Source organism: Lineus longissimus, chromosome 4 (assembly GCF_910592395.1).
Source record: "Lineus longissimus chromosome 4, tnLinLong1.2, whole genome shotgun sequence".
Taxonomy (NCBI): domain Eukaryota; kingdom Metazoa; phylum Nemertea; class Pilidiophora; order Heteronemertea; family Lineidae; genus Lineus; species Lineus longissimus.
In genome coordinates this window covers 5508161-5532823 of record NC_088311.1, presented here as the reverse complement: position 1 = coordinate 5532823, position 24663 = coordinate 5508161, and the positions used below count along the sequence as shown (strand labels likewise).

General features: G+C 42.8%; 1 protein-coding gene across 1 annotated transcript; it reads right to left on the bottom strand.

The window, feature by feature from the left end:
- Positions 1-530: 530 nt before the first annotated feature.
- LOC135485990 (uncharacterized) lies at positions 531-24133 on the bottom strand. The gene is made up of 53 exons (XM_064768429.1): positions 24064-24133; positions 23682-23867; positions 23293-23473; positions 22801-22976; positions 22343-22470; positions 21956-22202; positions 21595-21766; positions 21075-21318; positions 20845-20962; positions 20435-20607; positions 20093-20252; positions 19622-19819; positions 19035-19274; positions 18650-18809; positions 18049-18421; positions 17814-17967; positions 17420-17641; positions 16935-17028; positions 16594-16720; positions 16214-16359; positions 15814-15947; positions 15301-15573; positions 14791-15075; positions 14376-14524; positions 14094-14235; positions 13444-13757; positions 13030-13204; positions 12490-12764; positions 12001-12156; positions 11552-11762; positions 11089-11234; positions 10531-10845; positions 10096-10279; positions 9585-9781; positions 9132-9318; positions 8685-8855; positions 8247-8494; positions 7853-8006; positions 7499-7649; positions 6951-7099; positions 6335-6610; positions 5864-5981; positions 5484-5691; positions 5116-5307; positions 4575-4791; positions 3951-4257; positions 3621-3723; positions 3317-3362; positions 2795-2937; positions 2450-2569; positions 2103-2181; positions 1536-1675; positions 531-1390 (listed from the first exon to the last, which is right to left on the bottom strand). Exons 1-53 carry the CDS (start codon positions 24131-24133, stop codon positions 1097-1099), a joined length of 9828 nt encoding a protein of 3275 aa, XP_064624499.1. The 3' UTR covers positions 531-1096.
- Positions 24134-24663: the final 530 nt, after the last annotated feature.

The following is a 24663-nucleotide window of genomic DNA, read 5'->3' as shown; positions in this document are numbered from 1 at the left end:
GTGTAAATGTACATGGAGTTTTAGATAAAAGCATTTGCTAGTCTTTATTCATATCACCCAATGTCACAACCTCGCGTCTCATGTATGGGAAGTTGTTTTAAGACATAATCTATATACAGGGTGACCCCATGTGGAGAGGGGTCCTCGGATGTCAATGTAATAGTACAGCAAAGGACACTTTCAATTATAAAATTATTTCCTTGTCTGACTGGTGGCTGGACCATAGTTGGTCACCATCAAGTTAGACCTACAAATATCTAATTATAACACATATCACAGCGAGAATACTGATCTCAGTATTCCAACCCATTTCGTGCAGTGTTATCGAAGACAGTGTCAGGATGCAATTCCAACTGTGAGGGAATCTGATTATCTCCAAAGTGGAAACAAGGGAGTCTTCTACAGTGATGGCCAAACTTGGCAACACCTTCAACTTGGGGGAGAGCGACTTGACATTTTCACAGTATGATTACATGGGAGCAGCACAACAACTACTGGATGTGACAATCACGAAAGACAACAAAGACGTCTTAAAGAATAGAAATAAAAGTTTAATAGTATATCACAGAATATGATCAAAGCTACAGAGCTAAATGATGGTGACTAGGTTGTAAATGAGAGTGTAAAGCTTTCAACAAAACGTATTAATTATTCAGATACAGAAATGACTATCTTTTTAATAATTCCGAAGACACATTTTTTTCAAATTTGACTGAAGTTAGTTCAAGATCTCAATTTGTTGTTATTATTCTGAATGCTGATCAACTTGCTAAATTAAGTGGAATGTAAAGATACAGAATATAATGATATACACACTGCATAATCAAGCAATCTAGGTAGATTTCGTCAAAAAAGGTAAGAGGCAATGGCACAACCACAACATGTAGTTTGTGACTCTAACTAAACCATAGAATGGCACTGCCCAACATTCCCATGGAAAAGGAATAATGCGATCGAGATAATTGAGATAGAACCCATGCAGAGAGCTTGTACAGTGTTCCCACTCATAGTCCATTTATCATTCCCAAGTTATTAACCAGTGAACTACCCACAAGACTGATAGAAATCAACATGTGGGCAACTCAGATCTGTTATTCTACCAGAGATCTTGATCTGTTGAAACTGGTGGAAGGTCGTATGTTGCTGCTCCATCATCCTGGCCAGTACTCCATGCGCTCTTTCTCTGACTAGAGCTCCCGCTGGAAGCACTGCTTCCACGAGACGGCTTGGAGCTACGATCAACAGACGGCCCGGCCGAAGACGGCCTGCCTGATGACGGCTTCGAGGAGCGATCCACAGATGGAGTGGATGATTTCACAGTCTTCACAGTTGTGGCTGATCCAATTCTTGTAGCATTACTTGGTCTAGCTGCATTGGCAAAGGCACCAACCTAAAATATAATAAAAGATGATATGACTTCTCATACTTACAAGAGATACAAGAGACCTATGTTTCACCTCATGTGAGAGACAGCTGATTCCAGATTCCCCATCCAACTGTGTCATATTCTAGAACATTGAGAGAAATTCACTTACCTTATTAACTGTGGTGAGTGGCTGTGGATGCATCTGCTGTGTTGGGGAATAGCCTTCAGGAGGCGCCGCACCAGGGAAGCTGACCATTGGTGGTGGGGATGGGCCACTGTCAATGCTGTAGATACTCTGCCTGGTTGGAGCTGAGGAGAGAGAAGTGAGAAATTCGCAAAGGTCTGAAGTACATGTACTGGCAATGGCAGGAAACTTTATACAATACATTATGAATGGTTATCCTAATGCTATTCAATGCATTACCCTTAAAGGTTTGTCAAGGTGTTGTATTTTCTGGTACTTTTAGAGTGGTCAGATTAAAAACACTGAGATCAGGAGAAGGACAGGTCAATCTCCAGTCTAGCTTTTGGTGTAAATCAGCAGAAATTGTTGGTTTGGACATGTGTCTTGAATGAAATCAGCAAAGCTCCCAAAGATGCGGTAACTGATTGAGTGGCAAGGAGGAGGATGCTGGAAAGGCTGGATGGATATTATATCCTGTGATGCAGAGAGCGTTGGACGTTTGACCCTTGAACGTACTAAATCGCTCAGTCATATAAAACGTAATGGTCTTACCTCTGTCGCTGTCTTCCCATGATGACGTGCTACTTGTTTCATCCAGCTTTTGGATGTGACTCGTCTTCGTAGCAGTCGACTGAAGATAGAAGTAAATGAAATATACAGGGAGGAACAATAATTTGCCACGGAAAGTCCCGCAGAGTCAATTGACAGTTTGTGATGAGTGCAGGGATAGGATTTTGTTCTCATGGTCAAATCCAAATAGTCTCAGTCCCTGTCTCTCTTTCAACTTAACCTGATGCCGAAGAAATCTTTGAGCAGAAAGCCCAAATGATTTGATTTGAGTTGATACTATAAACAGAACTCAAGCACTAGGCACAGTCCCCCTGTTTATAGATGCCTACCTTATTTATGTTGAGGCCCCACGGGAGCGGAATCTTTGGTGTCTTGTCAATCAAACCTTGCCATGTCACGCGCGATTTGAGCCGTCCCATGAGCCCCCCCTTGTAGATGTTAGCCAAGCCCTAAAGAATGAAATGAAGGTTTGAGCCAACAGGTATCCAAGGATGATGATATAGTTTTAATGGAAACGGGACCTAGACATTGCAGGTTCCCTCCTTTGCAAACCATGAACCATATGTGTACTGATACCGGTAGCATAATATGCTATATCAATTAAATAAGTCCGGACACTAAACAGTTCTCCTGTTTTTGCTAGCTTAGCCTGAGGTAATCACCAGCATACATACATCAGGGCTTGGAGAGTCATCGCTTGATTCACCCCTGGTGACACCATCGAGGGAGAACTTGCCAGACAGGACCGAGTCTGGGCGACTGATTCTTGGGACTGGTGTCATGTTCCTCTCACTGTACATGCTGGCAGATGTGGGAGCTAAAAGGCAAATCATATTTCACAGACAATCATCTCACATTGTGTGGTATGTAACAACGAGCCAGTATTACTGGCTACTATAATGGAGACTATATGTCCCAAGCCAGATTCGATGAACCTGGGGGTATCACTTTTGTTTCACACTTTGCTCTCTTTCTTTCTCTTTGTTTATAATAGAGACCATTCTTATCTGGGAAAAGATTGTTAGTGGTACCCTTAAGCCTTTGAACTATCATTAATTTTCAGGCAAAAGTCAGGTTACTCTCATTAAAGGGTAATTCTGTAACTACAGACTTTCCTGAACACATTTCACTAGACTTTATATGGTGATCAGTTTTAGAAACTGTTGTTTTGTCTTCACTCAGTTTGTTGCACTTACGTCTTGTGTATTCTTCATCCTCACCAATTGTACCAGGAATAGTACCCTGAAGGACAATATTATGAGATAGTAAGGCAAGAAATGAAGCCGGTTTTTAAATGCAAATCAAGTTTAACGGTAATCCAACCTAGGTAAAAGCAGAACTACAATGTAACACCTCCATTCTACACTCAGCAAGGGATTGGCCTTTTCTTGCTAGTTTAAATTCATGGACATGACAGTAAAGTAAACTTGAAAAGGCTGAAGAAGGCCCTCATGTTGACTCGGCACTCCATAATGGAACTTAAGATAGAACGAATCTCACATCAATCAATGCCTTGTTGTCAATACCCTTCTTCATGGTGTTCCTTCTGTTTCTTGTCAGATCATAGTACGCCTTCGTCTTCATTTGAGGGTTACGTTTACTCCTGAAAGAATATAGAACACAAAACTTAAGTCGTAAAACAAAAGGCTACATTTCTTGATGCATGAAATGAGTAACAATATAGCTATGGCATGTGGATAGAGGGTGGCAGAATTGCTGCTACCACTGAATTTCCTTTGAAGAATAACTCATCGAGTCACATTCGCTCATACAAGGCGTCTCAACCAAGGTGAAATACATGTACTCAAAGAAATTGTAAAGCTGACTTACTTGAGCCTGAACTTGTAGCAAAGAACTCCACCAACCACACCCAGGATAATGAGAACAAAAACTGCTGCCATTGTGGCCATCCATGCTGTGAATTCAACCTCGCAATTGGGCCAATGCTGGGGACATGCACACCGGTAGCCATTCAACATATCGTAACATGCCATAGGATAGTTACAGGGGGCGCTAGTGCAGTCATCAATGTCCGTCTGACAATAGTCCCCGGTCCATCCATCGGTACATGAACAAGAGTAGCCAGAATATCCAAGTGCCCTGGTGGTCGTGGTGCAAGACGGGTCATCGGATGGACCTGAAGAGTACAAATATTACACCTTGAATAGATCTACAGCACAATGAAGAGTGGGTCACTGTGCATAGTGTAAACTCACTAAGCTTTAATACAGCCTAGTATACATCCCATCTCTTAAAGCGTTCAAAACAAACCCCACTCTCATTCCTCAGGCAATATTTTGGACTTTCGATCAGTTATTGGCCGATCCCCAGTAACCAATCATGCTACGCTTTCTGTGCCAAACAAGCCGGATATGTGTCTTTTGATTGGTGCATAATATGTGTTCGCGAGTTCAAAATTCCTGCTTGAGGAAAGTGGCAATTATTGTTCCTCACCAACACATGTTCCATTGTGCTGACATGGGTTCTCCAGCACAGCCACATAAACATGCAGCAGGTCAGAATACAATCCAGTCGAGTCGCCAATCATGATACGGAACTCGTCCCAGCCGTAGAAGTCCACATTCGGCGTATACGTCATGCTCGATACGGCCCATTTATAGGAGGTAGAGGCGTGGTCAAGGTTTATGTTGGAGCAAGGAAGATCAGCTGCCTGAAAGCGCCGTCAAATGGAATGAGTCAACAGAATGCTTCAGAGATTTCTTGATCTCCGTGTATACGCAATTCGATTTGGAGTGATAAAAGGCTTGCAGTAGCACACATCAAATAAATATGGAATAATTTTATGTCTTCTTTGGTCCATGATTATATTTTAACATTCTCCTTCTCTGGTTTAGTGCATCTGACCTCTGTCTACTACATTGTGTATAGTCCAAGGTGATAGTGCATTACATTGCAGTTTCTAATAGGGGCCTACTATGACCAGCAATTCTAACTTTCACTTGGGATAAAGTTTTTGCTCCTGAATCTGACTTACTGCTGAGCTTGCTGGACATGATGATGGCAATGTGACAGTATCCCTTGAAACATTTCCAACTAAGACTGTGCCTGACGAGGGACTATCGACAATGATGGTCAGATTGTCATAGTCATCCTGGTCATATCCAAGCACTAGGAAAGTGTAAGGGCTGTAGGCAATGTTGTCCCAATGGTTCTTGTCCACGGTGATCTGCAAAGATGATGTCAGATAAGAAATAACAGACAAGTTACGTGATTTTAATTGAAGAGCATTTTGAGATGGACATAGATATACAGTGTACATCTTACATGTACACCACTGTAGTAGAAAGTAAGCTTTAAGGTCAGAATCTAGTTCTCAGGAAAAGAAATCTACCGGGTACTCACAATAACTGACTTATTTGCATCAGATGGGAAGAGATTGATTCCATATTGGCTGAAAGCAAGTGATGGGCTGTCGGCCACTTCAGATACATTCATAGAGATGTTATAGTAGGCAGACGCTGCAGTAATGTTGGTGCCTGTCTGGTCTTCTGTTACTATGATGGCTATGTAGTCCATACCATGGCAATCGGTACACGGCTGATACGTGAAACTGAAAATAGGACAGGAAACAAATTATGTAATAGTTTCTTGCATGTGCTATCAATGCTCTAACTGAAACAAATACTTCTCTTTTAAAACAAATAGCAAAGACTCTTTTAAGTACAATGTAAGGTTGATTAGTTTGTTACATCTCCTTTGTAGTTCCAAATTTGTATACTTACGTTCCATCAGAAGCAAGCGTAGCTGAACCAGTTGTTACTGAACTGAGGCTAGAATCAAGTTCAAAGATGATGGTGTCGCCTTCAACATCAGAGGCCGTCATCGTGTACACCAAGGTACCTGAAGTCAAACAAGGACAATGTGTCTTTCATTGATAACCATGGAAAAGAAATCAGGGAGATTTTCACACATGTCGACTCTAAGCAGTGTTTTACTCTTCTGCATCTTTGGGTGTCAACATTATACTACTCAGTATAGTTGAAAACGGATTGTAAGTATAGATTACATGTTCAGCAAAACAATACTATATAACCAGCGGCTATATTTAACTTGAGACTGACTAGGTAAATAGCTCGCAGGCGGGAAAAGTGTCAACAGTGATACTTGAAACAGTAAGAACACTTTGTAGCCTGAGACTCGAAAGTCAAAGAGTGAGTTGTTTTAATAATGAAAAGTTATGAAAGTCTTCCTACCAGCATCCTCATCCATCCACAGGTCCGTCAGTGATGTTAGATTCGGAGCGTTATTAGTGATGGTGGTCGAAATGGAAGCAACGACAAACATAGTCGATGTATCAAAGTACGATGAAGTAGTCGATCTCTTCTTCCGTCGGGAAGAGGAACTTGTTGTTGTTGAGTTTTCTCTCGTGCTGCACACTTTGGTTGTGATGGTAGTGGCACCAGTGTCGTATGTGAGAACATTGGATTCGCTGGTGCAAGTCTCTTCAGACATGGCCCAATTTTGATTATCTGCAAGATGGTTCAAAGACACGAATTTACTCACTCATCACCTCCATATTTTGATTCACATTTGTTCCATAGACTTTGTTCAACTTTTTACCATAGGTTTATCATGAAAGGCTAGTCCAATTTCACATTATATCACACCCGAATTACATGTAGAAAACAAGTCTGCAATCCTGTTAGATGATATCTGATTGCTCAACATTGACTGCTCATTCAGATCCTGGGAAAGTCAAACACATTTTCAAAAAAAACCCTTGGCCATGCCAGTGGCCATGGGTAAAAATGAACAAAATCCAACGGCAGACAATCAAACAGTTTTATTGTGATAAGCTTTTGCACAAACCTGAATCCCAGTGCAGCAGAGCAGGGCGGGTATCTGCAACAGCATCCAGATAGCTAGCATCGTAGGAGACGGTTACCTCTAGGGCACCTGGCATAGCAAGGCCACCAACTGGGGAAATATAGTAACCAGACGTCGGCCAAGTCTGCACCCTGAAGAAATGTGTTATGGCATTATACGTTATGGTTCATTTTATCAGATCAGTGCTATTTATGAATGACAAAAGTCATCTAGACCCCAAAGCTTTAACACCACTATGCCCTCTGTATACTTCCGGCCCCCATGAGGCAGTGAAACATTGTGAGAGTCAGACTTGTCAGATGCTTTTATGACTGATATTTTTGTCTCAGGACAGGCCACTGCAGACTTATAAACCCACCTCAAGAGGATGAACAAAGCCGATAATCTGGAAGGTGCCAATGCAACTTACAACATCAAACACAAGAGCATGTGCTCCAGAACTGCCCACTTGCGGACACCGACAGTCTTGTCACATGGTCGAATTTATCCTATTCTTATTCTTTGGGACAGAATTCGGGAGTTAAACCTACCTGCTGTCCAACTGCCTCTGGAGCATATCAGATGTGTCAGCCGGATTGACAATGTATGACTGGTAATTAGCAGACGCATCAGATGAATATGATGTGGATAAATCGGCTGCACTTAACTCACCAAGCAGGATAGATTGGCCTGCTTCCAAGCCTGCAAAATGGGTAAAGAATCAAGCATGGCAAAATCATATCGCTGTCAATCCTAGTATTTTACTGCGAAGCGTAGAGCTAGTGGTGTTGTGAACATGACAATGTCACTGACAGGAATTACATGTACATTTTCGATATCATTTCTAATGCTACCTCCTTCAGTTTAAACCATTTAACAAAGATATATAAATGTGCATAACATACCAGAAGGTGTATTCACGGCAAAGGTATCACCGGTCGATCTCTTTCGTCTTGCTGCAGTGAGGGACGCTGATATGCTTCCACCTTCTGTGGCCGTCTCCAGCTGGCTGCCCGCATCCACCACCATGGTCGTTCCAACAAACTTCACAACACAAACCTGTGAAAGAAATGTGATAATTTAAACATAATCAAGCCAGGACAGCAATTATACAATCCAACAATTGGTCTATACTTGAAGGACGTGGGAAAGGAGCTGCAGCCTATTGTTCACAAAGTTGAACTCACAGTTCTTTTTTCTAAAACAAACTGGCCCATTGTTCTCAGTAAAAAGTACACTGGGGGTCCAAACCTGAAATACTTTCCCTGCCAGCATTCAAATTCAAACAAGAATACTGACCTCAGCTTCATTACAGAGCTTCATATGTGTAAACAGGGCTCGACCGACTTCCATCTGGAAATTACTTGTCGACACTGGCATGGAATTATTCGCCTCTGGTGCTCTAAACTCAGACAATGGCCGCACTTGAATGTCGTCAATCGTCAGGTATCCATTTTTGATCTCAACCTTCCCTGTAGTATTGTAGCCGACCCAAGTACAGGGGAAGAGGTCATCAATTGAGGTATTGGAAGATCCAAGACAGTATTCTGTAATGGAATGGAAAAGGAGGTGTGTGTGAGGTGCAGTCAGTGAGATTGCTGGATGAACATGCCACGACTGTAAGCTAAGTGACACCTGTAAGTGATGAGCTTAGATGGCCAATAGCATAAATCCAAACCACTTTTTGGCAGGAGCAATGGCAGATCAACAAGAAGAACGGAGCTCTTCAAAATTTACCGTAGCGCCTGATTGTGACATCACTGCTGAGCGTCCAAGTGGCTCCTGTTGTCGTAGGATCCTCAGTCTCATAAGTATTTGGTGGGTTCACTTCAACTGGGAATGACTGCGCATCGGGAAGGGTGGAGGCAACATCATCAGCAGACGGTGGGATCAACAGAGGAAGTATACCTAAAACAGAGAGGCATCTCACAGTGAACCACCAGCAAGATGAGAGAACGAATAATGACATAATAGATGAATATGAAATCTAGGCAGAAGCAAGGTAGGTCAGATTAAGTTAGACGAAATCACCAATAGGGGCCTCCCATCTGACAGTTCATCAAAAGAGATATTGTGACTGGTTGTGACATTGTGTTTTCGGAAACCCTCTGTGATGGACTAGCTGATAACTTTACTTGTGCTTGGCCTTTGACTCAAGGTCAGGACCATGTCGTGATCGCTTACCTGCGGTGTCTATGATCATGTTTGATAGTCCTCCACCATTGACACATCTCACAGAGACATACAGAGACACGTTATGCTGGATAAACCCTGCTAGGCCATCATTTGTTCCTGTGACAGCCTCACCAACTGAGACAAAGTCCTGGATATCAGTTCCCCCTGGGTATGATCCTATCGCCCAAAGATTTTCCTGAAAAATTCAAGAAAATTTTAATTTCTAGGACGAAGGTTAGTCTGCATGAGGAATTGCTAAGAACATTGTAGAATACCACTGAAGTGACCTTGTTTACTCTGAAGTGGAAACATGTAAAGTTATTAGATCCCAGCTGGTATGGTCAAGTGAGTATCATATAAAGAGCACCTTGTGTTCTTAAAGCTTTATAACAGACTTTAATCAGTACAAAGTGGTTTGTAAAAGTCACTAGTATTCTAAACTTCACGTGGGATAAAGCTTACCGTTATCCCACTCTCCTCATCAGAACATGTCCACAAAGCCTTCACAGTAGTGTTTGATGACATGAAGTTGATAGGGGCATATGGATCACGGGCCACATCAATGTAGAAGACTTCCTCAGTTGCTGGCTGGGTTATGTCAACGCCGACACCATTCGATGAGGTTATGACACTTTCACCAGATGCTAGAACAGCTTTCACTGGAAATGAGAAGTATACAGTGGTGTCAAACAGAGACATGGGTTATAAATCTTGGGGTCATAATCAATGGATCAGAGGTTTAAGCTAATGGCCAACCCTTTGCTTGTGATCTTAAGAAAGACGCTCTATTCGATCACGTCATCCTTTGAATGAGATATATTGTACATGGGGCCCATTCCATTACATGAAAGAACTCATTAAGTGGACAGTACTCTTGAGACAAGCCTGTCTGAAGATAGAAAGTCACTGGGCCACTAGCTGTTACCTCCATCAAGATGTCATGGCATTGATGTATCATCTAAAATGTGAATACCTGAGACGTGATAAAGAGCTTGTTCAGTTGTATTGAAGCCAGTAATGTTAACAATGGTCCTGTTATAGGAGAGCTCAAGATCTGGAATTGTAATGACCAGCTTTTCCATGATCTGTCCGTCACATCCGGGGGTACAGAGGTAACGTGAACAAGAGGCACCACATGGGACACAGGGACGCAGCATCTGAAACAGGAGATGAGTGATAAGCAAATGGCCCAGAATCAAATCAGTTGAGGTGTCCAGTGACACTAGTCAACAACATAGACTTCAGAAGATAATATGAAATTGACTCCAGACAATACTGAGGAAGCCACCAGAGGGGCAGCCGGCGGACATATTTACCAGGTGTCACGGTCCTTTTCATTTTGATGTTGACAGACTTAGCCAACAGTGTAAAACATCAGGACAAGCAGATTTCATATAGGGCTACTAACCGGAGTAAATGCAACAACATCCTCAGTTCCAGCTTCATAGCCAACAGCGGCTTCGTAACTGATGATAGGGTTAGTCCCCCCCATGAACGGGTTACCATAGCGACACAGCTGATCGCTACTTGGTGGCAGACGCACTTCTCTCAAGTATGATGTCACACTCCATGGATTCATTGTGTCCGTCAATGGAGGGACGTAGTTGTTAGAGTTGAAAACGTGGAAGATCATACGTGTTGAGTTGGAGAGTTGAGGGATGCCGCACAGCGATGCGAGGTGTTCATCGCTAGTGGCAAGCTTAACATGAACACATCTGGTTGGCTGGAAAGATGGTATTGAAAGATATACATGTAGATATCAGGATAAAACAATACAGTGCAACCCCGGTCGGCGACCACCCCGCTATGACAAACAAGAATCGCCAGCCCCATGAGTGGTCGTGTTACCGGGGTTCCACTGCAGGCTATATCAGAAAGCAAAATTGGTCAGGAACCAAGCTTTGCTAACAACACTATTTAAACGGCAGTATGTTGACTAAGGTGTACAAACATTGTTCATACTTACAATAGTTGACTGATCATAGAATTCATAGAATTCAATCTCATATGTGTTCCATACTGTCAAGTCGAACTCAACCTGGTGTCGCGTTTCTACGATTTCATAAGTGTCATTGGCGAATCGACACCACAGGTTGATGTAGCTTGGCGTTCCTGTAATGAAGGGGAGATCATGAATTGACGAGGTTGGGGAGAGGACCAGTGCTGGCATGTGCAATCAAATTGGCAACACAACAAAGACATAACTGTTCATTTGATGACCAGTCTTGGTACTTGGTTTCATAGCAGGAACACTGCCTATTAGGTTAAATCCTAGGGTACTGGCTGCACCTTTCAAAGGCTTAGAACACAGTCACTCCTGGTTGCTTTGTCTCTCCTTCTGAGCATTCCATTTTGAGGAAGTTTATCAATAGTCCCTTATTTACACGACCAGAATTGAGATTTTCCTTTTGTATCGGGAGCAGCCCTACCTGGATGCAACTGGAAGCCACAAGATGGCTGTCCGTCCTGTGGCATGTTGCTAATGATATGATCAACATTATCTCCTGGCAGTGCCACTTGCTGTATAGCCCAAGGCACTGGCGCTGCATTAGGTGTCATGGTGGTTGTTGGCTCTGGGGGCAAGGTGATGTTGTAGAAGTCTAGTACTGCCATATACTCTGTACAGTTACATATACAGTCCTGGAGGAAAACATAAAGTTATCATGAAAATACAAAAGGTCCTTGTGACTAAGGACACTTTTCTGATTAAGTTGCTGGCTAGGTGTCCTGATAACAGAGGTAAAATTGAAATGAAAACGTGTTTCGTTAAAAGTTAGGGTGTCCTGGTAACTGCGGCATCTGCTATGAAGCAAGGTTTTTGTGTGTAATCAGCATCAGCATGAACATTCACCTGATTATCTAAATTACTTTAACTTACCACAGGCACTGGATCATAATAGCAGCATCTGCAAGTCTCCGCAGCCCAGTCTTCTTCCATTGGTACGAGGTATTCCCCAATCATGGATGCTGGACCATCCCAGAAAAGCAGGCTGGTAATAGCACGACCAGTTCCATTGCCTGCCTGGATATCAACCTGAAACATTAAGAAATGAAGTGTCTTAGTATTCCAAAATGAAACCATGCTGTACATGTATGATCTATTTTCAAGTCTTTCTATTTCAAGTATGTCTCAAGTTGATCTTGGACTCTACCAACTCAAGAGGGTCCAAAGAACGGAGGGGAATCCTGCTCATCAAGGGTGATTCAACAGCTTTCCAAAGCCAAAGTTGTAGAATTCAAGAGTCGTAAACTTAATTTCTAAAGCTACTCTTCACTCTCAAAACAACAATGAGAAAGAAATGCGCCAACAAAATGGTTTAATCATTTCACGAACAGCGAATCTTTGAAAGCAAAATGCAATACATACTTGATATTTTCCACCACTGGCAAAGTCGGCATTGATACTATACGCCCCGGAGTACATCCTACTGGCCTTGGTATCACGGATCATGCGCACTTGAATACCGTTCCCATCAAGCCTCGGCTGCACCTCGTCCGCAATATAGACAATGTTCCACTCTGCACCAGATGGCATTAGTAGCCCCTGGATTGCCAGTTTGGACCAGTTGGGATCCTGCACGACATCGATTGGCGTGTCTGCACATGCTGTGATGGTGCCATCCTGCCAATGTAGAAAGCTCACTGAAAGGAAATGAAAACCGTCAGATGCATTAACATCATCACTTGCATGACGTGTCCAAGTGTGCTGTAGTTCCTCAGGTTTTTACCTGGAAATGTCAAGAAGCTGCTAAATGTACAAAGCTCATCACTTCACGTTTGATTTCTAACATCTGAAGAATAAAGTAACAAGGCAGGATTCCAATCCATAACATCCCAATCAGGAGCTAGCAACGGTTGAATCACGTAGACTTATACCATCGACATCGACACAGAATATCATATTTACCTTCCAAGAAGTCATTGAAGCCATTCCATCTTGCGTCATGAAGATATGATAGACCATCGATAACATTTCCAGCAGTCGGTACTGACGTATCAACGAGGATTGGAACTGTGGTGGTATTGATATGACTGTATGCCCAATTGGTCGTACGCATGATCACGAAATATGGCTTATTCAGCTAAAAGGGAAGAAATCAGAATTCAATTGTATAATTCTGACATACATACATTTATCTGCTTCGTTAGTCGAAACATGCTGAATCGTCAGTTGTCGACAAATGATGAAGACATGTGTTTCTCTTCTCCACCTCCTTCATTTGGTCACAAGGCTAACAATAATCGGAGTGCTGATCTCAGGCCTTCTGACGCATTTATGGTCCTAAGACAATGCTGCCACATACTTTATTTCCAAACTTACCACAAGGGTCAGCTCTGTGAAAGTGTACCCAGTATAGGTACCGTCGAGAGTGATCCAATCGACAACTAGAGAGGCATTGTCCGAATGTTCCAAACTGCACGACTCATATGTCCACAGTGACAATTCAAAAGTCTTGATACCGGACGTCGGATCGTGGTAGCCTTCCCAGATCAGCGTGATCTCTGAGAGGGAATCTGTGTATGTTGCATTCTGATCATAGTAAGGTCCGTTTCTTAGTCTTCCCTCCTCAACATTGGTCAGATCAATAGTGAAGGGAAAACTACTCGAGTTACACTTGCCTGCTTCATTCACACCTACAACAATATTGAAAACCATGTCAAGAATGGCAAAATTACTCAGTCCTCGTTCTTCCAATCGTTCTCATCCTAAGCGCCCCAAAAAACGATCAATCTAAAGCACTGCAACCTGTAATAATGATTGCACACAACACAAATCGTTTGTCGTGGTCATTGGAGGTGCCTGCAACAAAAATCGGTAATCGCAGCAACAAGCCATTAATATGAAACACAGCGCTGACCAGTTTTACTTGCAGATGAGAAATGATTTTAAAAAGAACTGATTATAAACACGTTGTTGGTCACAAAAAGAGGCATGAAGTTAAACTGTAAATAGAATGTGTTTCAACTTACCTATCACCATAACATAGTAGGAAGAGTTGTGAACAAGCGACATGTTGAAGATCTCCAGCATACTGTTTGTTCCCAAGTTCGTCAGTGCCACCACGTTGAAGAGTTCTGCCTTCTGGTCAGTAGTCACATCACCACCTTCAATCTTAAATCGAGAAGAAATACAATCATATCGGCTGAATTACCGTAAAACACAAGCCTGGTATACAGCATCAGTGTATACTGGTCTGGTCTTGTTCAACTGCAAGCAGATTTCAGGAAAAATGGAAAACTAAGGTCACTTACAAGTTCCTTGCAGTTGTAGCTGTCGGCCATTGAATGGTTTGAAAGACCCACATGGTAGTGCATGATCGCGGGCGAGGCAGTAAATGGGTCCCAGTGCATGGTCAGATAGCTTGCATTGTTCCAGTAGTCTCGCATTTGGATCGGTTGCGCTACAAAAAAGTGGAGCCAAAATTTGAGAATGTGATCATATTTCCAGATTCTGATAAACAGTTCGGTGATTTTCTGTCCAGCCGTCATGTGACATGCATGCATACTTGTGTTGTTAAGTCCCATGGTAAATCAGTGTATGTGTGCACTGGCATTGTCATACGAGAATACCACAAGGTGGGATATCGTAAAAACAATCTTTGCAAATTTGCAAAAAACAGAAGTTTTCTCTGTTGCAACTATGAACAGAATATTCTGTTTCACTTACCAAGTACAGCATCATTGTATCCAGCGAAGAAACCGTTGGAAGTCACCTCACTCACAGCCTGTGAGAAGCTGTGCGCACGGATGGTCACATAGTACAAAGCGGTCAAGGGAACGAGGTCAAGATCAAAGAATGTGTGTGACAAGTTGCGTCCGACGTTCGTGTATGGTACAACATTGTCACGTGACTTTGGATACCTTCGGTCTGTTCCAATGGCGATTTCGTAATAATCGACTCCCTGGTTCTTGTTGTCAACTTGTTCCTCTTCTTCAGCTTGACCAGGATTTCCTGCAAATATTATAGAAACATAAACCTTTAAAATTTAGTACTCACGCAATCTTACGAAAAATACCAAAAAAACATGGTCAATTTAAACCAGAACTAAACACTATGCTTTTGGTACCATCAAATATTCCCTGTAGGGGGCTTTCCAATGCATGGTTACTTCAATAGCTTTATACAATTCTCCACTTTTTGTGACAAAAGATTCACTTGAAACAAGGTTTAACGTACCAGAGAGAACTTGAGGCTGGAAGGAGGCGGTATTCTGAACTCCAAAGTGATCCCAGTTTGCAGTGATCTTGTCAGTAAACGGCCAGTAGAGGAGATCGAATCCAGTCACGTCGCCATCATTGACGGTGCCAGGGTAGAGCGGATCCTTCTGGATGGCAATACCATCTGAACGCATGATCTGACTGAACCCGAGTACATTGGTTGCATTCACCAAAATGAAGTATGTCTCGTAGTCAGACATCATCATGTTATCATTGTCACCAAATGTTTGGGCTGGAAAAGAGAGCAATTTACGTGATAAGAAGTGTGATCATATGATCATCTGAACTGGTATGGTTTAAGGAATTCATACCGATTTGGAGATCAATCTTTGAAAGACTTTTGGTATCATCTGATTGTTAATAAACCAGTGATCCATTTCTTCTCGGCAATTCCTCTTCTAAGCATGTTATGAATGACACTACATTTGTGTTCCAATTTGGTTAGCGTAATCCAAAAGGTTTCCATACTTACTTCCAAGGTCAATTGGGTCTTGTGCAACAGTTCCATCCAATCGTTCAATGGACCAGGAATATGACGCCATTGGGCACGGGTCACCACTGAAGTCCCACCGGCCACTCAGGGTGTCATATTTCACTTGGTAATCCCTGAAAAAAGGACAGTCACGTGTCTATATTCAAGAACAAGTATATGACGAATATGTCACAACATATGCAACATGTACAAGGTGTTTCAGTTTTAGGACTAAATCAGTCTTATTTCAGTAAGGGACAAGTGGGTCCAGTGAGCTGTCCCAGAATATCAATTCCTTGAAACCAAAGTGATACCTCGGTCTGACCTTGATTCGAAATAAGGTAAACCCAATGAGTCATGTAACTTGTGTGGTGTAAAATGTCATTCTGAAGAAACTTACATGTCACCAGTCTCATCCTTGGTGTCGAACAGATCGTAGACGTAGAGAGGTGCGAGACCTTGAGTTGTGTAAGCAAGGAAGACACCATTTGAGATAGCAACACTCGAAAGGCCAGCTTCATTGAAACCTTTCACGGTAACAAACACCTGAAAAGGTACAGTTGCATTTACAGCAAATTACCAGAAAAAACACATGTAGGATGCCAGTGATGAAGATTTTGGGACTCACTCTATCAGCAAGAGCATTAACATCTAGCCAAGCAATGTCCAGCCAGGTGTCGAATGCCATGATTGACGACGTCTGATCATTTGTTGCTTTTTTCTATGAAACGCAGCACTCTCCTAGAGGATCCAAGTTGAGGGTTTCCCATTATTACTTGCCTGTCTTAGCCCAATCATGTCCAGACCGCTGATGACGTAATTCAACACATTCGGGTCATCAAGTTCAACATCAAAGAACTGTAGCAGCTGTCCACCACCTGGAGTAGATCCGACGGCCAACTGGTACCTGGAAAGGGAAACTGCTAGTGAAGAAACTTTGAATGATGAGGTTCAATGATGTTGAGTGGTAGCTTACTTTACTTCAGATAGCTTTAGGAACCATCATACCTACTCCTCTTAGGGCTACAGTAAGAGGACTTTGTGACATTTGTACACGCTGAACTTGTCGATTCAAGCCAGGAATACTCCCAAATCAAAAGGTGCAAAAGGGTTGATCTTACCTGGTAATCTGGGACTCTGGATCAGAGAAAGCTGTCCAGACAACGGCTATCTGGGTGAGTGACTCCTGGCAAGTGGCATCAATAGCACTACATCCTAAAAAAGATTGCATCAAGTCATAGCACCACTTTCTCTTGTCAAACTCTATCTTACCCTGTTCGGACTAGGGTTTGACAATTTCACAAAAATACACCATTTCCCTCACGAGTACCAACATTAAAAACTATGAGTGTCACGCTTGGTAGTAGATGTTGCCATTACACGAAGGTGAAAGAAAGACTACAGGCAGGATAGATAGATGTCTCTACTATCTCTCCGTACATCAGGCTAGTCACAATTACTACATGTAGGACTCTTTTTATCAAAAGGACAAGACCAAATTTTCTGCTGCCAAAATCTGTCACCTCTAAATCACCAATCGGACCTCTTGTTCCCGTATATTGTCCCGCTAAGAGTTGAAATTCTTTGATTAAAATAGTGTACTGACCACTTGTAGTGTTGCAGATGACAGTGTTCCTCGTATCCACAGCACCAGGGCTATCCAGAGCAAGGTAGTAGATACCGGGAAGCTCTACGATTGTTCCATGGACGGGCGGGGTGTTGTCAATTGTGATTGGTTGGGAGAACGCCGTGGAGACCTTACCGACGGAGTTAACAGCGGTCACAGATGCGTAGTAAATGCCTTGGTGCACCAGTGGCTGTAGGAAGGCTGGAAGATAAGAAACAAGATTTTGGAGAAACAGGTACAACTGCCAGAAACAAACTTTTGTTAATCATTGTTATAGACTGTTCCAACCTTATTTTCTTCAAGTAAAATCTCATACAAAGTTCAAAATTTCACATGAAGAAATGCCAAACCTGAAAACATAAAGGTAACTTACATTTGGCAACATGCTTGCTCTTGCTAGCATCAACTGTAGCAAAAGTGTAGACATCATCAACAAGCTCCTGGGTTCCAAGTCCAAAAGTGAACGCTGTGATGGGACTCTCGGAATCATAGAATCCTGACCAGGTGCACTCCAGCTGGGTGGCGGACTGAAATAGTACAAACATAGGAATAAAGAGGGGAAACTCTATCACTGGTGTTGAATGTCAAATTTGGTAGCCGTTACTTACAGGGATTGTCTCTGGGCATATCACAGTTCCCTCAACAGGTGGCGTTGTGTCAACAACAATAGAACCAGAATGAATCTGCGTCGAATAACCCAGGTTATTAAACGCCTTGACAGTCAGAATATTGGACATGCCAGAGTGCTCTGGTTTCACCAAGGCAATGGGCACGGAGTTCTCCAACCAGTTGGGTATGGGTCCAACGTTGGTCCATGGGTAGATGTCATCACTTCCAGGGTAGGTACCGTAGGCATACAGGGCTTGGACAATCTTTGATTCATCTTCTTCATATTCCCATTCTCCAGAGAGTGAGTCGACAGAGATTTGGTAATGCACTGAGGAATTGGTGAGGTCTGTGCTATTGTCGTCAAGACCAATGCTGGAAAAAATCATATATTGTCCAATAAGTGATTGTGAAAAGAACATGTTTGTCACAATTGACAAGAACTTTTCTACCAATATCATCTGGGGTTGAGGTGTTTAATACCTTAGTCATTCTCACAGCACGTATGTTATGGGATGAAATCAAGACCAGTTGATGTGGAGTGGAGGTGGAAAGCAAAACGTTGGAAGCTGACGTCAAAATTAAGAAAGGGCATAGACTTACTCAATTAACTCAATGGTTGGAGGTGTCAAGTCCACAATGAAGCCATCAGACACAGCCTCGAGCAAATTCTCACCACCAGTGAACGCCCTGATTGTACAGTAGTATGTCTGGCCATGCTTGAGATCGAGAGGAGAGCTGGCCTTCCCAGCACCAGGCAAACCTGTCAAGGAAATGCAACAAAATGTAAAACAGCACAAAGATATTCAATGGACTATATCGCTTCCTTTCAATACACATAAAGTAATGGAGACTCAGCATTCTGAGAGATGGTGCAGTCACTTATGGACTTTTGACCACTAACCTTACTGTAACCAACAGTTTCGTGGTTAACACCACAAAAAATCTATTGCTGCTGGTCACTTCATAACCAACAAAGAACACTTACCCTTGCCAACTGGGTCCAGGTGTTCCCTAGGAATAATACCAGCACCCATGTATGGTTTAACATCTTCAGCACGAGGAGTCAATCCAACCGCCCATTCGTAGTGCCTGATACCGTGGAGAGTGCTCTCAAAACCGTCCCACTGGCATGTCAGTGTGGCAGTGTCAGCCTGGTAATCGATGTCAACACCGCTGGCGGCCTGTTCTGAGTGTTCAGTGTCTCCTGCTCCATCAATAACGAACCCTGGGAAAAAAAAAGAGATGATATTAGGAAAATAACTTGGCTATTTGTTTTAACATGAGATCAAGATTAACCTTTACACCCTTTGTTGATGGCCAGGATTAGTTGCCAATCTTAAGATGCAATAGCTTTCTTCTGTTGACTGTTCTTTGTGTGTAGTCTTTGGGGTCTCTTAGCATAAAAGGTACACAGGAATATACATTCACAATGAGAACATCACAGATCATCTGCAAATTGGCAGTGTGCGAAAAATGTGTGTTGGGAACCTATCTACAGTACTCAGTAGGTACCATTTTCATATCTTTGTGGAGGTCAAGCACAATATCAGTGAAATGAAATACAATAGTTACCAATCTTGTCTTCATCAACGACGAGGAGGGGGCTCCCAGACATCAATGCACACTCTAGCCCAGCTCCATTAAGTGCCTTGACACTGATGTAATACTGTGGCGTCTTCAGGTCAGGATCAGCCAGAGTTAAACTCAGGCCACCAATGTAACCATCGGTCTTGTCTCCCATCGTACGCCAGTCACTCACACTCGTGTCACCTGTAAAGAGAAGACAAATTTGTCTGGTCAGGAGAGTGTTGATACACTTAGCTAGAACTTCTCTATCAAGGACACACCGACTGAAAACACTGTCTTCAATACAGAGGTGTCTTGATTACAGAACTACATGTGAGGTTCATTTCGGACCCAAAATCAATGTACGAGGGTATCCTGCTAGAGGTGTACACTGAGGGGGAGTTCTACTATATCTTAGTTTGATGGAAAAAGGGAAAGTTATCAAAAGAAAAGTTATGAAGTTGAGATGAAAATTACCAGGTGACAATCCTACAGCAACAAAGTATTCGGATACACCAGACTCTCCATCAATACCAAGCCAGCTTCCCCGGATACCATTCGGATCCGCTTGCCAGACGTTCTCCTCAACAATCTCCTCACTGGCTCCAGACATGGCACCGGTATGAACAAACTGCATCTGAAGAACAAAAACAAACACTTTGTAAAGGGTGTGCCGCAAAAAGCAAATTTTGGTCCCAAAGTGGTAGTTTCCTTTCAATTTGACCTCTCCAATCAGGACACCTCTCTATATGGGACAGCACTTGCCAGTCCCAAGGGTGTCTTTAATAGAGAGGTTCTACTGTATTATGATAAACTTACATGTGGCGCTGTGTCATCAATAATGACACCATCAGTATGATACGGGGCGCTCAGCCTGGCACGATTAGTCGAGGCCACCTTACTGGAGTAGTGGGCACCGGTAGTAAGATCAAGAATGTCTGTGTGGCTCTGTACAGCAGGATCGCTCTCCATGCTCCAGACACCCCTTGTAGCTGAAATACAGGATGATAGGCTAAACATTGTCTCCGTACATTTTTACTCCAATCCAGGGTACTTTTTGTCTTAGAACCTCTTGTACAGGTTCTTGAGTCAGGGTACTACCTAGCACCTACTGAGAAACGCAACATCTACTTCCCCATTTCTTTCAACCGAGCCACTTGTTCATCAACATTTCTGAGTTGATCGTACTCATGGAGTTGATCGTACTCATGGATGAGAAGTGGACTTACTAGGGTAGAACTGTAACTTGGATCCACCGTGCATCTGATAAACCATCGTCCTCGAATGATCAAGGCCCGACTCCTCATCAAAGAATTCCCAGTTTGAGGAAAACTGGGTTTTGTCGGACTGAAATATAAAAGATTATATCATTCAGAAGACGAGTTTTGTATTTGCGACAAATAGTCACTGATTTTGACACAACTTTTCAGATATCAAATTAGGATACCAGACACCATACCTGGTAATCTCTGTCAACGCCTAGTGTCGATCCGTCTCCAAGGAACGTGACAACAGGGGGCGTCCTATCAACGATAAATGAGTCACTGGATGTGGTGACATCGTTCAAGGCATGGTTGGTCGTCCTGAGCCTGGTTCGCACACGATCTCGATGATGCAGATGGAAGTGGTGCCACTCGATGCTGGAGTCATTTTTGCTGACTGCATCCCATGCGTGTGCGACGTCATAATTAAAGGACATGTTGCTGTAATTTAGAAAGAAATTTCATATTCGATTGTGAAAGTAAAAGAAATATGGTTTCTAAAAGGTGGGTACAGGTATCAACAATGTCTTGAAATATGAAATAAGCTACATGTCCCCCAACTATCCCTTGGGCCAATCAGACTTTCTCCTATTTCGAAATATTTTACACATCCTTCTCAGGTCAAAGAAGCAGTCAATAGGTCAACACCCAAATTGGCACCTAAAGGTACTAGCGGCATGGAACAGAGTAAGTGTCTGGTTCCATAAATGTACTTACCTGGCCACCTCAACCTGGAGACTATACTCCATGATACCCGACTCAGGGTCCGAGTAATCCCTCCACTGGGCATCCACAGTTGCAGGGTTGGAATTGTATTCGATATCTGTGAAATCATCCTCCAAACCGTCAACTATTTCACCAGTCAGAGGAGCAGTCAGATCAACCAAAACTGAAAGAACATGTTTCATTTTGTCTTATACTTCAAAGCTCTTAACAATTGTGAGATTGAGATTGCCAAATGTTATTCGAACTTTGATAAAGGCAACAATGAAAATCCTGAGTTTGGGCCTTGAGCAACTGTAGGGCTGTTGAATGCATTACCCCATGCACAATCTACATGCTTTGGTGAAATTCTTACCTCCATTACTAGTAGCAGAAGTATTCAGTTGTTTGTGACCACTGTTGTAAGCCCAAACAGTGCTGTAGTACATGGTATTATGCTGGAGGAGACCATCGGACGGCAGGTCAACGCAGTAATTGGAGATGTGGTTGCCGAGTGTGATGCCGGTGCTGATATCAGTGCCATTAGGGGTCGTGCCAACAGCCACCATGTAGGAGGAGATACCGGACTCTGCGTCATAGAATCCATACCAGTTGGTGCAGATCTAAATAACAGACAGACTATTTTGGTGACAGTCCATAACATAAAAGTGCATCACAACCTAAAGAATGTTTGGATGTGCAAATGAAAAAAAGCCCCGCTTCGACTCAATAGAGGAAGATCATTTCAATTGCCAACACTTACCTGATCAGCGTCTTTTTGATACGTAATATCAACCTCATATAGGTTTCCATCATTGACAGTTCCAGCAATGGGTGGGGTCATATCGATCAGCAGGGGGAATGGAGAGACCTTGATTCGAGTCAGGTTCACTGGAAGATAAAATACCACACATTCATTAGATAACAGAAGTGAAAACTTGGACAGAAATGCTTTGGTGAACCTACACCAGATATTGGTTGAATTTCAACGTGTGCAAAGTCAGTCAAAGACATTTTTGTAATTGCTAGGCTGACCCTCTTACATCTCATTCAAAGGACTAGGCAGTAAAAGTTAAGCGACTTGACTAACATCACAGTGTTTGTGTCAGGTATCAAACTCGCTATGTTTGGATTATCAGAAGACTATGTCACCCCTCCAGGAGTCACAATATCAACTTCGCCCATAATGTCAACAGTGCCACCAGCTTTTCATTCACTTACCTCCATTTACAGCTTGTAGTTTCGGCCAGACAGGGAAGTCGACATGAAGCAGGTTGAAGACGGCCTCGGCAGTGGAATTATCATCATGGTCCACAGCGAGCCACTCCATTACATTGCAATCATGAGTTGTCTCACCGAGACAGAAGTCCATGTACTGAATCCCAGATAAATCATCACTGAAACATAACACTAGAAGTTAAATGATGAAGAAGCTGCCATGGTCTGGTGGCTTGAACACCTGCTTAGCAGTCAAGAGATCCCTGGTTTAAACCCCACAGTCAGCATGAGACTCTAGGCAGGACTTTTTGTCTAAATGACTTTGCTATGCCCATGTGTATAAATGGGTGCCACTCGGAATGCTCAGGTTTATTTCTAATTGAACAACTCATCTGCGCTCCACTGAAAGATTTCAGGATAAACCAGGCTTAGAGATTGACCTTTACGTAGTTGATGTCAGACTCTACACCAAAACCTATAACATTTGGTACTTACGTGGCATTATAGCTGGTAAAGACGGTGTGTGTTTCCTCTTTGTAACCAATGTTGTAGATCTCATAGAAGATGGGCCGGGTGTTGTCAATGATGTACGGATTCATGTGACAGACAGACAATGCCAATGGACCACCAAACTCAACCTTGTTCAATGCTCGAACGGTTATGTAGTACCGTCCATCTGTAAGTTCAAATGGAAAACTTCAAAAGAGAGCAACACAAATTACAAGACAAGATCAAAGATAGCTTTAATATTTACACAGATAAATCTGAGTCTCTCTTAACTGATAACAACTTCCTTTTTGCTCAGTGGTTTTTTTTAGCACAGTAGCAAAATTGGACAGATTTTATTTCATGATCCTGTGGCTGGGCTGGGCAATTCAACCCACCTTCTAGTATTTCGAATGGAGCCGGCAGAGGGAAGAGCACTCCCTTATAGTCCCACTGTGCCGGAGAGAAAAGGTTGATGTGGGGGTCCTCATGGACGTGGATCATCTCCTCACAGGCGGTGGTGCCTGATCCCCAAGAGTAACCATGGACACCAGTCTCATCATCATGGATACCATCCCAGTTAGCTAAAAGACAGAGAGGTGTAAACATTAGGTTGACAGCAATCAAAACTAAGCCAAGAACAATCCCACAATATCAAATGCCAAAAGAGCTCATTATTTACTTCAGCAAATATTCACTTAACCTTCTGGAGACACCTTTGTCACATACAGTTTTCATCATAGCCAAATGGTCAGTTAAAAATGCTTGATTCATACCTACCAGATATATACTTGTTGGCACGGGTGTAGAGAAGGTCCACGAGGGGCCTGTGGCCGTTGAACACCGTCATGGAACCTGGACCATCCCGAATCCAGCTGCAAGAGGCGATGTTCAAGGTTACACTTCACGGTTCAATTATCAATTGCACTGGTTTCGATAATAACCCTTATCATATATTATATGATAAGGGTCGTTCGTGCCCACAGGCACTAGTGGCGCCCCCGATGTGGAAAGGTTGAGGCAAAACCAGCTGGAAAGAATTCCCCTTTTTCCAGATCGATCATCCTGACTCTCATGCGTTTGCGTCACCACTATCGAGCTTGGGTGAGTGAGTTAGCGATCTCAAACATTGCAAGTCAAGATGAGATTGATTCAGGTCTTATCACAACATGACACGGGGAGATAATGGTCGACTATTTTACACAGGGATTCCATAGGATGTTGCTTGGATTAAAAACTGTGGTGAAGGGAACATTCTGTCATATTTTATTACGGTTTACTTTAAGGAATCCAATATTATCTGAAGGAATTGGATACCACATGTATTTGGAGGAATTCAAATGTTGTGTGTCAAATGATCCAAGTAATATCTTACCGGTG